At 37.9% G+C, this 18,829-nt stretch overlaps 1 protein-coding gene across 3 annotated transcripts in view; it reads right to left on the bottom strand.

Moving 5' to 3' along the window:
- The window catches only part of Pcsk5 (proprotein convertase subtilisin/kexin type 5), a 438,740-nt gene that overhangs the window by 242,779 nt on the left and 177,132 nt on the right, over nt 1-18,829 (bottom strand). For all 3 annotated transcript variants that reach the window (XM_047525058.1, XM_047525059.1, XM_047525060.1), the window contains exon 8: nt 3,163-3,375. In XM_047525058.1, the coding sequence (XP_047381014.1) occupies nt 3,163-3,375 (213 nt within the window). The remainder of the gene's footprint in view (nt 1-3,162; nt 3,376-18,829) is intronic.

Raw genomic sequence — 18,829 nt, 5'->3', positions numbered from 1 at the left:
AAAAGTACTTTCCCAGAAGCTGAGAGGAGTTCTTTCCTCTCTCCTCAGATCCTCTGTGACTGTCTTGGTTCAAATCGCAAAGGTGCTGTATGAATGAAGAATGACAACCGCACTCTTCTGGAGAGGCTGCAAATGACAAAAGGAAATGAATGGCTCAGGGAAGGGAGCCCAGTACAAAGGAAGACACTGCCATTCCTGTAGCACTCAATCACAGATGCCACTAACAGGATGTGGGCATCACCCAGGGACCACAGGCGTCTAGGTTCAAAGCCTGGTGGAAGCAAGGTCCCAGGTGTAACGCAGGATTATTCATCATTCTGACATCTAGAAGGAAAAGGGGTCAGCTAGACCATAAAAGGCTGATGTTGCTGCCAGCTCCACTCATGTTCAAACTGTTAACATGTTCACGATCAAAGTGCCTTTCTTTATGGAGTGGGTGGAACAGAGCACAGTATTTCTTAGGTTGGAAAAAAGGAGGTGCAACAAGCACCTCTGTTAACAGCAGCTGGAAAAATGACTAGCTTACACTCCCAGGGTGCCAGCAGGCTACTGACTCAGGTAACAATAGTGCCTGATGCTTAAAGAGCTTCCATGCTCAGCATGTCATTATCCTCAGTGTCCTACTACCTCTGGGAAATCTCTGAGGTTGGTGCTGGTATCACCTCTATTTCACAGGAAATGACAAGTGTCATTCAGCATCAGTGGACACTGACTATGAGTTACAAGGCAGAGTCGAAAGAGCTAATTCCAGACAATAGCATTTCTATAATGAAGGCAAAATCTCACAGAAGTATGGTTTTTCAATTAAGAAAGTCAGAAACTTATCCAGACAGTGGTGCTTGCCTATAATCCCAGAGACTTGGGAGGCTGAGGCAGGAGGATTGTGAGTTTGAGCCAGCCTCAGCAACTTAGTGAGACCTTGTCTAAAAATAAAAAAAATAAAAAAAAAGGGTTGGGAATGTAGCTCGGTGGTATGGTTCCACGGGGTTAAATCTCTGCATTTTTACTTTTGGAGTTATTCTTACTGATGAATGACAGTTGGATTTGCATATATTTTTGTTATTATTATTATTATTTTTTCTTGAACAGGGGATCAAACCCAGGGCCTTTTACTTATTAGACAAGTTGCTCTACCACTGAGCTGCATCCTCAGGCCATCGTGTATATTTTTAAATCCAGTCATGTGGAGGAATTAAGGAAAGATGGAGCCATGTACATGGGTAGGCATTTTCTACTTAAGTCAACCTACAAAATGTGACTAAAGAAGGTGATAAAAGGTAGCTGAGAAATCAAGCATAAAAAAGTCATATAATAAGCAGGAGTCAAGAGAAAGTAAATACATATGGATTAAGAAGTATAAGAAGGTTAGGTGGTACATGCCTTTAATATAAGTAATTCAGGAGGCTGAGGCAAGGAATCACAAGTGCAAAGCCAGCCTAGGTAATGTCATGGAGACTTGTCTCAAAAAAAAAAAAAAAAAAAAAAGGCTGGGGCTGTAGTTTGGTAGTAGAACACCTCTAGGTTCAATCCTCAGTAACACACACACACACACACAATTTACATGAAGGGGTACAGGTTGAGTATTCGTTATCCTAAATGCTTGGACTGGAAGTGCATGGGATAGTGGATTTTTTAAGATTTTGGACAATTTACATATACACAATGAGATATATTGGGTATGGGAGCCATGTCTAACAAAAATGTTTCTTGTATACTTTACACTTTTATGTTTCTCGTACACTTTATACACATAGCTTGAAGGTAATTATATAAAATACTTTGATTTTATGCATCAAACAAAATTTCATGGTGTGGAGTTTTCCACTTGTGGTGTCACGTCAGTGCTCAAAAAGTTTTAGATTTTGGAGTATTTTGGATTTGGGGATTAGGATGCTCAACCTGTAGTGCCCTATTCTCTTCTTTCCTGTATGCTGCACCTGCAGGAATCTGCAAGATCTGAAAGCAGGGTGTTGGTTAGATGCTGAGAAGTGTTAGGTACAGCAGATCCATTCCACTATGGAAAGACAAATCCTGAGAGTTTACAAAACCACAATCAGGAAAAGAACCAAGCACAAAGGTATCTGATATTTAGAATTGCCAGCACAGTGCTAGGCACTCCAAAAGTCAGCACTTCCTTAATCACCAATAGGTTGAGCACTGAGCCATGCACTTCTATTGACTTCCTCATTATCTTACAACTCTCTGAGCTGTACATGGATAAATATCCATTTTATAAAGAATGTCTTTGAGACAGAAAGACCAAGTAATTTGTTCAAAGTTACCAACTGGTAATTGGCTGAAGAGTGAGAGAAACTTATGTAGACTGAACCAGCAAACTGAATACTTAATCTTTTTGCAGTTTGCCTAGAAAACAGGACATGTTCACCTTGTGGGACTTCTGTTCTTCTCCATCCAGACTGTGTGCTGCAGTCTTAGAAAAGCATCTTTTTGTTACATGACTATAACTCCAGTGGCTCAGGAGGCTGAAGCAGGAGGATGGCAAGTTAAAAGCCAGCCTCAGCAACTTAGTGAGGCCCTAAGCAATTTAGTGAGAGCCTGCCTCAAAATAAAAATAAAATGGGCTGGGGATGTGGTTCAGTGGTTAAGCACACCCAGGTTCAATCCCTGGCACAAAAAAAAAAAAAAAAAAAAAAAAAAAAAAAAGCAGAAAGCACAACCCCTTTTTTTCGATAGTCATAGTTCAAGTTAAATAAACACAAGTCATCCCTTGGTATCTGCAAAAGATTGGTTCTATGTTTCTTCCTATACTTTGTACATACTTTCAAATTAGCTATACTTAGACACCAAAGAAGTCAGCTAAGGTTAAAAGTCAGGGATAGGGCACTGAGATGAGTCATGCCGATTTTAGTTGCTCTGCTACTAGTTCACAATGTAAATGTGGACCAATTATTTCTCCTCAATAAAACTGATGCTTATTCAAGTCCATGGTTACATTTAATCTTTGACTATAATGATAGAGACAAGTATTTTTGATGAATCAGTAACAGAATGGTAATATTTACAATGACTTGTGTTGAGTATCACCAGCTAATCTGACCTGCTATTCCTATATACTACTTGTACATATATATTTATGGTTATTTGCATTTCAAAGTGAAAACGAAAAAAATAGACCATGAGAGACATGCAAATGTCACATACTATTTTCTTGTCATAGGATTCTCCGCTGCTGTAGGTTGTGGCTAGTGTAGACGAACACTCTTCCAGGTACCAAGGTTTCTTTCCACTTTCTGCTGTGCTGCTGATAGAGATGGTATAGATGCTATTGGTGTAGCCATCACAGGAGCAGTGGTCTTTGCTCCTTCCACCATTGCCAGATGCCCAGACAAACACAGAGCCAAGGCCTCTCCGCCCCTGTTGACAAAGAGAGAGAGCTAAATGATGGTGTGAAAAGCTGAGAACCACAGGTCTAGATGAAGAGAAGATCAGAGACAACAGGGCAAAATCAGATGTTTGCAAGATGTGAGTAATATACACTGTATTTTAATGGCATTCAGAGGGGGTAAGAGGGTTTATTTCAATAAACTAAAAGAGTCATGAAAGTACCAAAGCACCAATGAATATACTAATAATGGCTACAATTTTACAATTTATGGACTGAGGAAAATTCTAAATGCTTTTTTTTTTTTTTTTTTTTTTTTTTGGTGCTGGGGGATTTGAACCCAGGGTCTCATACATGCCAGGCCAACACTTTACCACTGAGTCACATCTCCAGCCCTTCAGAATGCTTTACATGAATTGGATTGAATTCTTTTAACAACCCTATACGACTGGTGTCAATTTTGTTCCCATTGTACAAATTAGGAATTGGGGTACAGAAGTTAAGTAGTGTTCCTAAGTTTACCTATATAGTAGGGCTGAAGTTGATAGCCAGATAGTCCCCAGAATTGGAATGTTATTGGTTGTAACCCCCTTAGTCACATAATATTGCTTTAAATCTTCATATCCACTATGAAGTGGGTGTGATTACGAACCCTTGTTTTATATTTGAGGAGCATGAGTTGTGGAGAGCTTATGCATTTATGCTAAATCCCATTGTCGGTGAGCAGCAGAATTGGGTATCACTATGCAATTCTTTCACAGCCTACCTCCCCTGTGCATGGTGTGGATGCTGATTACTGAGGCATGCTAATGGCACTATTATAGTAAAGGATTTCAAGTTTACGTATGTTTTAGAATCCCTGAGTTATTGTTAAGTAACCATCTTTATTACAAAACTTCTAAGAGCCTTTAATGATTGAATGCTCATTTCAAAAATTTCAAGAATGGGGTACAGTATAATGTAATTTCCAAACATATTTGCCCACAGATACCTTCTTCAACCAGATATGTTAAATTTTTCGTACAATGCTAGAAGACAAAGTTACATTCTGCAACATTCTGTATATCAAAACTTGGTAACTTAAAATAAAATAGTTAAAAAGTTCTCTTAAGGTCCTAAATATTTAAAGAATGGAAGTAAAGTAGAATGCAGATGTATGAAGTAAAGCAACTCTGGTTCTGTAAGATGGTGTTTTCAGGAGAAAACAGAAATAAGCCAAAATAAGGAGTATTTCTGGGAATAGCTGCAGCTGAAATCCTAAGTAAGTCTGATCATTTTAAAACCAGAGGGCATACTGGAGGACATCTAGGCCAAATGCATCATTTTATAGTTAGGATGTAAGAACCAAAGTCACATAGCTGTTGACGGCTGAGTCTCTTTCTTCCTTCAAGGCCCTGAATTTCTTGCCACAGGTGTAAGGAAAGTATTTAAGATGTTGTCTTGGAACTTCTGGGAAAAGAGCCAAAGCAAAAGAGATGATAAAGAATCTGGAGTATCCATGACAAACTCTCTCTGACCTTGAATCCTCAAGGAATAGAATATTTATGACATGATTTGACTAACCAGAACACAGATTTCATTTTGTCCTTCAACTTGGAAAATGCAATATAATTATACAGGAATGGGGAAGAAGCTATGAAGGGGGGGATGAACCTCTGGCGGCTGGATGCTGGGCCTGGATCTGGTTCACCATCCCTCAGCTTCCTATCATGATATCCAGGAGACACAGAACAGAATGCAGAACTCACCATGCCATCATAAGCTAAGAATCTCAGTGAATGCTTTGTTAATCTCTAGCAGAAAGTACATCTCACCTTGGTGTGTGCACAGAAACTCACGTGACTGACTCACATCTAGATCTGAGACAGAAAAACACAGCCAGAGAAAAAAGAAGAAAGTTCCAACTCATCACCAACACCTTCCCTCTCAATCAGGTGCTGAGGGGCTGTGTTGCAGACCCAAAGCATGGTCACACTGAGCTTTACCTGGGCAGGTCAACAGAGCACATGTTACGGCACATGCCAAAAACACCTAGCTTAAGCAACACAACAACATGATAGATTAAGAATCACAAAACCAAGAAAAAGAGCAGAGGATACAATTACACTCATTTATCTAGGTAAAAATTATGACTGTGTGCCCATGTATAAAATTCAATTAAAATATCTTTCAAAAGCAGTTTGATAAGAATATATTCAGAAAGTACTTTTGTGTTTATGATATAGTTACAAATTAAGGATGCAAAAAGAAAAGTATGTTTTTAGTTTAGAAAAAAATGTGCGTGTGTGTGTGTGTGTGTGTGTGTGTGCACATTAGACATGCCAGTCTACCATATAGTGACAATGTAAAAGAAGTTATCCTGTTTGGTAACCTTAGACAAATTTTTATTTTCCTTTTCATATCAACCTTCCAAGACCAAGTATTATTTTGATAAACAGACAAAGGTTCCTCTCTTTGGGGATATTTTTTTTAACATTATGACTGAAAGGGGTTTTACTCATAGAAGGTCCACTGCATACTAAAAATAGCAGAGGTCAAAAATTCTAGAAACCTGCACCAAACACTGTACAAGCCTTATTCTGCACAATCCAAGTATATATTATCATCATTTTATAGATGAACAAACTGCCTCCTAGAAATGTTTGCTATTTTCAGAATCAAACTTGAAATACCAGAGCCATTCATTAACCCCTACAACAGACTTCGTTGAGGCAAAAAGAGGGCTAGTGGTTATTGTTCTAATTTTCAGCCAAATTATCTGTGTCTTTATTAAAACTTGGCATGAGGATCTAAGAGCTGACCAGTCCCAAGCTCACTGCAGACTTGGTGGGAGAATTAGAATTGATAAAGGATATATGCCTTTTCCTTAGCATCACAGGACATAGCTTCCAAACCAAAATTTCCCTGGGAATTCCAAGTCTAGTGGGGCTGCCTTGGAAGTATAAAGACTGGTTATTCTATTCTGGCAGCTCCTAAAGATAAAATCACTATGGAGGAACACTGCTAAGGGGTCCTTTGGGGACCCACAGGGTTGAGAGAGCTCTGGGAAGTCAGAAGAGTTGGTCGTTGCTGCTCTGAAAATGTTCCTTCCAGAGGAGACATCCTAGTATTAAAGGGGCAGTTCAAGAGAATCACTTTACCATGGAGCAGGAAAGCCCCCAAGAACAGGATGTGTCACTAAACATCTCCAGGCCTGAAGGGACATGAGGAGATAAGAGGGCCCAGGGCTGGAGACAGAGGGACTGCCAGGAGTTGGTCAGGGACACACTCTCCCACGTTGGCCCTGCAGGAAGGTGGGCAGCACATGGACTGAGACCTCAATCCCTCCTCCTATGCCTATTTCTTTCCAGTGTACCCCATGGGTCATGTCCTGCCAGAAGCCAGTGGACTGGGACTCCATAGACAGAGGCCATGGTTCTTCTAGCCCAGAACTTGTAGAGAGAAAACCTGAAGGGTTGAAGGGGAGACATCTGGCACAGTACTTTAAGACTACTACAGAATAAATTGTGCTCCCAAAACTCATATGTAGACACCCTAAGACCCAGTATGACTGCATTTCTAGGCAGGGCCTCTAGTGAGGTAACCAAGTTAAATGAGATCGTAAGTGTGGAGCCTAAACTGATAGGCCAGGTATCCTTATAAGAACAGGAGAGGCACCAGACCACTCTCTGGCTGTGTGGGCACAGAGGAGAGGCCTCTGTGAAGGTGCCTGTTTGCAAGCCAGGGAGAGGCCCACTAGAACTCGGCTCTGCTGGTACCTTGACCTTGGACTTCCAGATTCTAGAACTGTGAGACAATATATTTCTTTTGCTTTATTGGCCCAGGCTGTGATATTTTGTTAAGGCAGCCTGAGCTGACGGATACAAGAAGAAAGAAGGAGATGAACAGTGTCCTGCCCCTCACAAAGGCTACAGAGTACAGATGCAGATATCATTCCATCCATGAGGCAATCTGACCTTTATTCCTGTGTGTATGATTTATGATCAAAGTCCCAGAAATACACAGACTGAATTTGTGGTCTGAAAATGCCATAAAGACAGCTGCTAAAGATCTATGGGGTTAATTTGAAACAATTAGCAATTCACAGATTTATTTACTGCAGATGCACAGGGGTTTTTCATTAGGGTGAAATATTCAGAAACCAAAACATATGTGGTAAAGAAAAAAATCTGGTTGTTTCCCTCCAATTCAGAGTAAATTAAGAATTAAATCTTTATGTAGTGTGCAGGGAGAAAGAAAGGTGGGCATAGTATTATAAAAAAAAAGTATTTCCTGAAGTGTTGGAAATAATGACATTTTCTAGCATGGTAAATATTGTGACTGCAAATGGTTATTTAAATATGGCTTTGTATGAAGAAAAAAATCCTTCAATTTAATTGAGTGCCAAGTTAAAAGTTAATAAACTTAAGGCAAAATATATTGTGAAATCCATGCAGGATCCATTTGATCAAACACTAAATAGTCTTTTTCATTGGTATCTAAACGTGCATGTTTTTCTTATGTGTGCCCTGCAAAAATCAATTTATATTACCCCATAAGCATTAGTTTTAAAGGTAGAAAGGAACTAACTTTCTTGTGGCTCAGAAGGTCAGAAAAGGTCACTTTATGCTGGATTACCAATTCAATCATACACCCCAAGCCAAGTTTTATTTTGTTAAATGGTGTGATTATTTTTTAGTCAATGAAGTTAGGTTTTATTTGGTATTTTAACATTAGTTTCCTCTCCTGTGTTGCTTAGCAAACCTTCTTAAAGAATCATAAATAAATGATGGAGACCTCTTGCAATACAAAAAAGAGGAAGAAAATGATAACTTTGTATGAATCCTACTATTACTCAATCAAGAGCAAAATGTAGAATAATGCCAGCAAGTTAGATATTATTACATGGATTTTTATAAATTAGGAAGGTGAGGAACATTAATGTTCCCTGCATCATTTAATCAGAACATGATGGAGACAAGAAGTAAGGACCCCATGTCTGAACAGAACCTATGTATGTGTGTATGTCGACATGAGGAGACATGATAAAACACCCTTAGAATGAAGAACGTTCATTTATCTGTGATGTTCTCCAAGCACAGCCCGAATGCCTAATTTACCAAAGCCCCGTGCAGATCCTTTCCCCAGTTTTTGCACAGGGGTTGAAGAACACAGATTTCTCTGTCAGCTCTTGGGTATTCCATGGATATTCCATTCTCCATGTTCCATGGTCCTTACAGGGATAAGGGGGACAGAAGTGGGAGACACAGGATACCTGCAACTAACAACTCAGTAGCTTAGATATGAGGAGACCTGTGTATCTTTTTAAAGCTCCATTTCTACAACAAAATCTTCCTTCACAAACAATATTCACTGGAAGGAATAGGCCTGATCTCGAAATACAGGCAATGGCAAAAATAAATAATGAAAACTAACTAAAATTCCACCCAAAATGAAAATGAACAAACAAAACACTTCCACAAACTATTTCGGCATTCACAAAAGATGTTTGTTCCAGAATGCTGAAACAATGTTTTCGTGGAGCAATTTTTGTGACTTTTTTTTTTTTTTTGGTGCTGGGGATCAAACCCAGGGTCTTGTGCTTACAAGGCAAGCACTCTACCGACTGAGCTATCTCCCCAGCCCCATTTCATGACTTTTTAAATCATTATCATTCATAGGATAAATGATTAACATGAACCATAAAGGTGACCTGAAAAGTACCCAGAGAAGAAAAGAAAGTCAGCAGTTGAACACTAATTAGGAGCAGATGGTCTCACCACTCCAAAGCCTTGGAGAGGAAACTGGTCTATCTTGGTGAAGAAAGCATTCTTTGAAATGCGCATAGAGAATGAAGTCATGGTACAGATGTACTAAGACATCTTTGGTGTACAGCTTATGAAATTCTGATATTTGTTTCTTTAATCAGTTCATTTGAAGAAGACAGGACCAAGGGCAGGCAAATCAATAGTATGAACCTGAGTTAGACCCAGAGGATAAAGTGAGCCACACCTTCCCTTCCAAGGGAGTGGAACGAGACAGACATGAGATGTTAGGACTAAAGAGACCTGGTCTGTGAGGTTTAGGAATCTGGAGCTTATGTGCTGTTTTTGCCAGGAACAACCCTACAACAAGACACTGAACTTCAGGCCCCTCATCCTCATCCAGAACATGAGCATATGGGACTCTTATTTTTTAGGATCTATTCCACAGCTGGAAAGGTCCAATGAGAAGAGTATGCAGGCTTCACTCGATGCTGCTTCTACTCTTTATTGTGCTCTCGGGATAATTAAAGTAAACAGAGGGATGACTTTATGTATTTAAACACCAAACTGTCATTAATTATAGTTTATTTATTTGGTCATTTAAGTACAGTCAATGGTTTAATAATACCTCTTGTTTCCAAGCAAAACTCCCAGGATTGTAAAAGCTATCCAATGGGAAACAAGAGCTCGCTAAAGACCAACCAAAAACTCTCCATTGCTAGCTCAAGAGTATCCTTCAGACACCTGCCGATGTCAGCACCTCCTTCAGACCCGGGTCCTGACCCCGATACTGTCTCAGTCTTCATGTACCTGCTTTAGGGCATCAGTTTTGGAAGCTGCACCCAGTCAGGGCTTTCAATTGGCCTCCGGGGAAGGAGTGACTAAACATCTTCAGACTGACTTACCAAAAGCAATTCATGGGTGCATCTCCATCACTCTCAGCCAATGCTCAGCCAAGGTCTCATGTCTTTTCTCATCCACCTGCCTATCAAAGGATGGTGGATGAGAAAGATTGAAACTATGGATGTAATTATGTTCTATTTCTCCACGAAAAAAAAAATACTAAAAAATGGAAGAACGTGTATGTGAATAGTGACTCATTTCTCCTCATTTTTGTCTCCCCACCATTTCTCCTGAGAGGTGACTACAGTACCCCTTCCTTTTCTCCTCACACTCACTGATCATTTCAGTCCTAAACAGGATTGCTCCATATTCTGGTTTTCTGTGCTTACGACAGATTGCTAGGGCAAGTATGTGATGTTTTTATGTTCTTTGGACCTTTTAATAATACAATAAAAATACTAGATGCAGCTATTAGCAACCATATTAATTTTACCATACACAAATAAAAACCCATTTTATATGCTTCCTGAGCATACCAACTGTAATTGGCTTCACTTTTAAAAATAGAGAGCCCAATGATGATTATGGAGTCAGTTGCTGGTGATGATTGCGGGAAACAGTCCTAGTAAAATGACAAATTTGAAATTATTTTTTAAAATCAAAATTTATTTTTTAACTGAAAGTGAAAAACTGTTAAAATTCCATTTACAATCTATGCTTAGGATCTTTTCACGACAATTGTAGATGTTCAAGTCCATGAATGGGCAGCATATTGCATTAAATTCAGGTTGAATTTAACTCAATTTTAGAGATGGTGAGTCGTGTGGTTAAAGACTAGCAAAAAGACTAATCAGTGCTACAAATGCAGAACTCTCCACTATCAAGCTCCTGGTAAACAGCTAATTTTATGTTTATTGTGTAAATAGAAAGAAAAGATGAGTTGCTGCTAAGGGTGTAGCTCAGTCGTAGAATGTGTGGTTAACATTTATAGGGCCCTGGGTTTAAACCTCAGAACCAGAAAAATAAAAAGAAAAAAAACCGAGTTGTTTGTCTACCACATCTGCTGGCATATAAATTCAGGAAAGCATCAACTCACTAATTGCTGAGTAGAATTAATCCTGTTTTCAGAAATGCCCTTTCTTCAGAAGGATTGACATTGAGGGCTTATATACTTAACAGTTTCTTACACTTTACCACAAAAATCACACAGAAGGGTGGCCCTTGATCCCTGACAGCACATTACAGCAGTGTGGACTTCTTTTACTTCATTTATTTTTACAGCATACCCAGAAGAGAATTAGTCTTTCATGCAGAAAGGTAAGAGGGTATCTATGAGGTAACAAAAACTGTGTATTTACTAGTGCAAATAGATATACTTTTGAGCAAAGAATTTTATTTTTATTAACCTTCTGATTTTTTGTACATGCACTTGATCTTGCCTTATCCAATACTGATCTCCACTGAGTAGTAGTGACACTGGGTGTTCCTAAAAATACTTAGCAACATAACAAGGAAAGCACAGCTTAACAAGAGAGGTTAGAGAAAAAAAATTTAAAAACAAAAACATCCTCCTGTTCTACTTTATCTCTTTTGCCAAACCAAAAATTTCCAAATAATTATCTGCTTTTAAGTTTCTGTGGCCAGTTCCTTCAGGCCAAGTTTGTTTTATCTCAAACCTCATCTTCCTGATTTGACTCACAGAAGTCACAACAAGCGTTACAGCTTGGATCTTCAATGTCCCCCAAAAGCTCATGCATTGACTGCTTGGCCCCAATTCAGCAGTGCTGAGGTGGGCTCCTTTGGGAGGTGACTGGATCATGAAGGCTGTGATCTCATGAAGGAGGGCTTTGTATAAAAACAAGCTCTCTGCTTCCTGGCTGCAATGAGGTAAGCAGTTTTAGGCCAGCACATACTCCTGGTGGTCATGATTTTCTGCATGACCACAGACCTAAAAGTAATGAAGCCAAGCAACCATGAACTGAACACTCTGAAACCATGAGCCAAATCTTTCCTCCTTTAAGTTCTCTTGGGAATTTTGTCACAGCAATGAAAGCTGACTAATACAGTGAGACTCAAATAATCTCAAAAGCCTAGAAGAAAGGATTTTGAATGTTTTTGCCATAAAGAAATGTTTGAAAAGATACACTTAACTTGATTTAATCATTACATGATGTATACTTGTATCAAAACCTCATATGGTGCCACACTGGTATATAAATTTTATGGTTTTATGCATTTAAAGAGAAATTTAATTTAAATTAAAAAAGACAGAGGCTATTATATACTTCTGTTCACACACACAAGTAACAGCCCTCCAAGCTTTGAGCACTATGCAAGCTGTTTTCCCATAGTGTGGGGACTATTAACAGTGGTTGGATGGAGAAGCATGCAGAGGAGGGTTCTCAAGTACTCATTCCAAGCAGCTAAAAATGTACACGTGCATGTCATATGCTCTCTGAAATAATCACATTCAATAATTTGTGGCACCAACACAGCTGTTCTTGGTATATCTGCCTTACCAGAATTCCCATTTTTTGGAGAAGAAAAACCATTCTCATACCTGCCAAAAGTCTCTACATGTTGGATCATCCCAGAGAAAAAGCAAAACCAGACTTTCAGGAGAGCCAGGGTTATGAAATTGGAAGGGCATTTTTTTGGTTTGTTTTGGTGGTACTGGAGATTAAACCCAGGGTGCCCTAACATTGTGAGCTATATCCCCAAACCTTTAAATTTTTTTTTAAATTTGAGATAGGATCTTGCTAAGTTGCCAACACTGACCTTGAACTTACAATTCTCCTGCCTCATTCTCCTTGGTAGCTGGGATGGAAAGTGTGTACCACTGTGCTCAGCTAGGACTTTTCCAAAATTAAGTACCAGTTTTGAAACTTCTCAGAATATGCTATTACCTGTAAATTTATATTGAGGGAGTAAAATTTGAAAAATTCCTTTCATAGAGAATAAAAACATTTATTATCATCAAGAGTATGAGAAGAATTTACTGCAAATGTTTGGGAAAGCACTTGGACATGAGGATAGAAGAGTATTCCAGCAATAATGAAAAGTTTATATTCTCCTCTAAGTTAGTTCTAAATTAGAGAATTCTCACTGTGAGCTCATTCCAACTGTCAGCTCCACTCTAAAATAGTAAGCAAGTTTTCCCTGTCTGTAGTCCACCATGGGACTTGAATTATGTCACAGGCTTCTATCACATAAAGCAATAAACTTTACCTTATGGAGTATCTCATAGTATTTCTGAAATCAAGAAAATCAGCCTTCTATATTTTCTACCCATATATACAATTCTGTCTTAGACTAAAACAAGTTATACTTTAAAAAAACATTAACAATCAGCATTAGGTTCGTATTTTTTCTTACAAGTCTCTGTGGTGAATAATCTGGGGTCCTTAAAGATGCATCAAATCTTGCCCTTCCTCTAAGGAGACCAGCTGCTATGCTGTGCACTCATATGTGAGATCTTATTCAGTATTCATAATGGCTCCGTAAAGGAATTACTACCATAGTCTTTTCTCAGGGAAATGGAAGTTAAAACAACTTAATAACTTGTTCCAGTTAAGTAGCTACAGCAAGGTCAGTACTTTCCATACCATCTCAGGCCTCCTCCAAGTTTGAAGAGAAAGAGCCAATATAGTTAAGTGCAGGATACACCAAATCATTCACCTGAACTGTTAAGTTCTCTGGAAATTCAGAGAAGACAGCTCCTTGTTGCAGTGGTCATCTTCATGACCATGTATCAGTTGAATGTGTGCAAATGGGCCCATATGATCTAATGGACAGGAGCCAATATCACATGGTAGCAACAAGCACAGGTTTTGGAGGGAGATAGAACCGAGTCTAAATCACAGTCATTCTTCTTAATGGTCAATTACCTACTTTGCCAATACCCAGTCTATAAGTCCATAAACTGGGTGTCCCTGTGAGCTCATTCTAATGCCTAACTCAACTGTCCATGAGAGTTATGATGTCTACAACTCTGAATATGAGGTTTGATTATACCCACAGACATATGATGAAGAATGTAGGCACAGGCCAAGTGGACTAAAAACTGTATTATGGAAATCAAAAACACTTTCAAATCATTTGATACTATCAGCTCAGTTCAATTTACCCTTGTTAAGGATATAGTGGCCTTTCTTTTCTGATGAATGCCATGGTGTGTGGAAGAAAACTGATCTGTCTGTTCTCCCTATCAGCTTTCTGAAATCTATATGTATGAACCCAGAAACTGCAGAATGGCACAGCCTCTAGCTTGACCTAATCCAATGTCTATGTACTTTTGGATCTTTTCTTAACATTCAGCGTCCAGTAAACAATGTCTGGGGCCTTCATTTACCACACCCACCCGCCACTACCTCCACTAGTTAACCTATCAGTCACTGTAAACAGAGCAAAATAAAACCAAAGAAAAGAAGTTATTAATATCTGGTTAATGCAGGAGTAGAATCGTTTAACAGAGAGATTTAGAATAGGGTTTGCAAAAGTAAATTTAACTATTCACAGTTATTAATAAATTTCTACACTAAAATTAAAAACAATAAAGGTGGTAATAAATTTACAATTTTGTACCATACAAGATTAGAATAGAGCACACCATTCCCCATAAAAATGCACCATAATTCACATTAATATAGTAATCTAAAAATCAGATACTTTGGTGTCAGATAACTGAGAGGATTATAGAACATGAAATTGCAGATGTATTCATGAAAGACACACATCTGTGTCCAAAATGGATGAAATTATATTGGATGTTTTTGGTTTTTTAGTTTTGCTAAAGTTCTAAGTACATAGCGTTCTACCAGGGTATAGTTCAATCCTGAGAGAGGACTTTTAAAACAAATCCCAGTTCAAATAGATTCTCATTAAGTAGAACTAATTGTAAATAAGCTCCCACCTCTATCTTTGCCTACTCATACATTGTTCCAACGTTTTACAACATTCATCAACTAATTTAACAGCAATCTGTCATTTATTAAAATGCAAACTGGTACCAATCCTGCTACAGCTGTGTGCATATCAGATAAAAAACATAATCCCTCCCGGGTGAAATCAGTTAATTTTATTATGATTATTATTGCTTTTACTGTACAGGCTCATTATACTCTTCTCTCCTCTTCTAGTAAACATATGCTTTTAATTTAAGGGTGGGAAAATGTGTGTATGTATGTGCGTGCATGTGTGTATATGATAGGCAATGTGTGACTGCAGAACAACCTTATGCTTTCACCAAGTACTCCAAGTACCTAATCAATTCCTAACTCTGTTGATCAAAAAGGCAATTGATGCTAGGTAGAGAAAACAGTAATCAGGTCCATAAGAGACTCAACAGTTAGATATATCTGATAGATGTCCATTAACTATGGTGGTTTCAATATGGACCACTGAATATGATAGTGTGAGGATGGGATGAAGGTCAGTCCTAATGGGGAGATCAAGGACAATTCTGATTTCATTGACTCTTCTTGCCTATCCTTGACTTTGGCTCTGTTCTTCTGTGAATCCCTTGATCCCTTGAATGCTTTGACATTTCCAAAGTCAAAAAATGCAAAAAAAAAAAAAAAAAGACATGAACTTGAAAGTATACTTGTAGATAAAACAACAAAACTAACAAACAAACAAACAACTCTATAAGCTGTGCTCCTAAAATATCTACAATGAATCATGTGATTTCTCCAAAAAAGAAGACAACGATGATGATGACAACAAAGACAAATGCCCAACAAGTGCTTGGTATATAGTGGATATTTAAGAAATATTTCTTGAATAAAATAATAAGGGTAACAAAAATACTGGTTCTCTGATTATAAAGAAGATTCAATTTCAAGTTTTTTTTTTTTTTTGCTTTTTTTCTTCAGATTATTATTCAACATACCTGTCAGGAAATTGCGAAATGCTGTCAATGTGTTAGACACTTGCTGATGAATATCAATTACACTGTCTTATTAAAGTTTAATAATCCAAATGGGACAAGAATGGATGATTCCAAGGCAACTAGACTGTACTATGGTGAGCTGTATTTTATATGCTGTTTATTCTGCTCTCTCTTACCAGATTCTGTAAGCGAAGGGATGTTGGGAGTTTGCTTGCATTTCATTTAGAACATTTATTCATCATTCCATGGTGAGCTCCAAAAAAGACAAAGGCTCAGTGTTATTCATCTTTCCTGCCACCTAGCAAGGAGCCTGGAATACTGGAACCACCCAGTGAATGTCTCCTAAATGCCCTCAGGAATTGATGAATGAATGGAGTCTATCAAAGACAACTCTAGGCTCTTAGTTTCTTATTCTATCACCAAATCTGGAGTCATCTATATCAGAAACACTGTCAACCGACTTACTTGCTTAATAAAATCATTTTCCTATTAGGACTGACTGGGAAGATAAAGTCAGGAATGTCCCCTAAAGGGCCCTTTGCCAAGGGGCCAGGTCAAAGTTTCACAATGGCAAATGGAATCATGTCAATGTGACAAGATGAACTGTAAAATTTCTATTCTGAGACCCCTAGCAAAATTTTAAGAAACCCTATGTGCCCTCCTAAAAAGCCTAGAATGTTCCTTGTCAGTCATGGAAAGCAGTGATGAATTTTAAAGGAAAAAAAAGGACAAGATTTGCATATAAAAATACTTCTTTGACTTCCACTTTCATGCAGAATTGAAAGTTGATGCTTAATTGGGAAAGTTTTAGACATATGTTATTGCAGAAGTTTGCAAGAAAGACATTGGGTTCTAATCATGAGAACAAGAGGGCAGATTCCACGGATTTTTATGAAACAAAACAGGCAAGACTTATTAGATGACTGGGATAAGGAAAGAGAAGAAAATCACACATTTTAGGAAGGGACACAGGGTGAATGGTGGTGTCACCACGTAAAGAAATACATAAATGCTGGTCAAAATCAACTTAACCATTAGCATTATTTCCAGTTCTAATGTTCTGACTCTAAAGGTCTAACGAGTTTAGCTGAATTTTCATTTCCACAAAAATGAAAATAAAATTAAATTTAAAAGCAATTCAAAAAAGTCATGAAAAAAAAAAACTTCTATGTGGTTCAACTTAAGAACTTTAATTAAATAAATTTAAACACATCTTCTTACTGGAGGACTCTGGACTTTTAATATGCTTTTACATCACCAAAGAAATGGTATTTCTCACTCCATGCAGTTTAGCATTTTATTAAGTTAGAGGTTTCTGTAATACACCTTAGATAATATTCTCTTGGATATTGCTTCCCACTTACATAGGCCATTCATTAATATAATCTCAAGATTCTATAATTATCTCCCACAAGAATCACTCACCAATATGAAATTGATTAAACCCAGATATTTAGAACAACCAAGACTTAGGATATTTTATATGAGAAATCATTCTTTCATTTTTATTACCCTTGCCCATTTGTGGTGGTGATTAGGACACTGTTTCAGGAACGTTGCTGAATATTTTATAGGTATCAATCATATGACTTTCACAATACTCCTTTTAAGGTAATTATTTGCAGTTAGCTCCATTTTATAGAGGAACAAACTGATCCTCAGAGAGGTTAATTAGCTTGAACATGTAAGAAAGTACTAGAACCAATGTTTCCAAACTGGAGAGTCTGAATCCATAGTCTGGGCACTTTAACTGCCATGGTATGCCATGTATGTTGATAACTCAGTTCCAGAATTTTAAGTAAAAGCAATGCAACTGTGATTCTTAAATAAATTAACTCAGGACATAGTAAAGTGGCGTGGAGGTAATCCACACATTCCTTCAATCATTATTTCTTCAATATATGCCTGTTGAGTATCCTAATCCGGTTCAGGGTATTTGGGATACAGAAGAACACACAGTGAGACTCTGGCTTTTATGGAGGAGATAAGCAATAAGGTGAGGGTAAGGAGGGTTAATAACTGCAAAGAAGGGGTTTGGAAAGTTTGGAATGTGTGTTATTCCAACAACAGAGGCCACACATAACTTGTGGGCCTCTGTTAGGACAAGTGAGATGCACAACTTGGGAGTTTTGTCTGGGGAGGTCACTTGATAAAAGCAACTTCAGCAGATTGCTGGAGCAGAGACCTGATGCAGTGGTTTCAAGAAATAATGAAAAAAAGAACTTGTTGCAGGTAAATATGGACAATGGCCTCATAGAATTTCATTCTAAAGGGAAGAAGAAAAACAAGGCAGTCATAGGAATGAGATATAAGAAAACAGAAGAATTCTCTGCTCATTCTTTTAAGATAGAAGAATCAACATTATGAATGTATATTGATGATAATAATAGAGTTGAAAGGGAAATTTTGATTATAAAAGAAAAAATAATGGGTTGAGATAGGTTTTTGACTGAATAAGGAGGGATGGCAGTTGGTGGAGTGGTGTCCAGAGAACAAATGGAGGAGGAAGCCTTAGGTAGAATATGAGTAATTAATTCACCATAGCAACAGGAAGGCAGGAGGTCAGATATTTCAAATACAATAAAAATGACAACATGTAAAAGAGTTTCTTAGATTTCTTTGAGGCCCATGTTATGATATGTCTAGCTGTGCTGGATTTCTGTTTTTCCTATCTGTGAAATTGGGGAGAACAGTAACTGTCTTAGGAGATTACTGAGACAATGAAAAGTTAATTGTCTGTTTTAGAGCTTAGAAGACTGATTCTAGTATAACAACAGATTGGTCAAAATGTTAAATATTCTTCATGTTACTGTTATTATTATTACATTAATTGTGTCTGGCCCAAATTATATGTTTCTAATACTTGCATTTAATTTTATAGCTCCTTAGCCTCAAATAAAATGCAGTTCTCAGGAGAAAGAGCAAGTTGTCAACTGTGATATGGTTTGCTTAACATAGTTTCTCTAATGCAATTTTGGCACATTAATTCTAAAGGGGCTATAAATCGAA

This window comes from Sciurus carolinensis, chromosome 14 (assembly GCF_902686445.1).
Source record: "Sciurus carolinensis chromosome 14, mSciCar1.2, whole genome shotgun sequence".
Lineage (NCBI taxonomy): Eukaryota > Metazoa > Chordata > Mammalia > Rodentia > Sciuridae > Sciurus > Sciurus carolinensis.
Note: the sequence above shows the minus strand (reverse complement) of the source record. Positions and strands in the feature narration are given on the sequence as shown.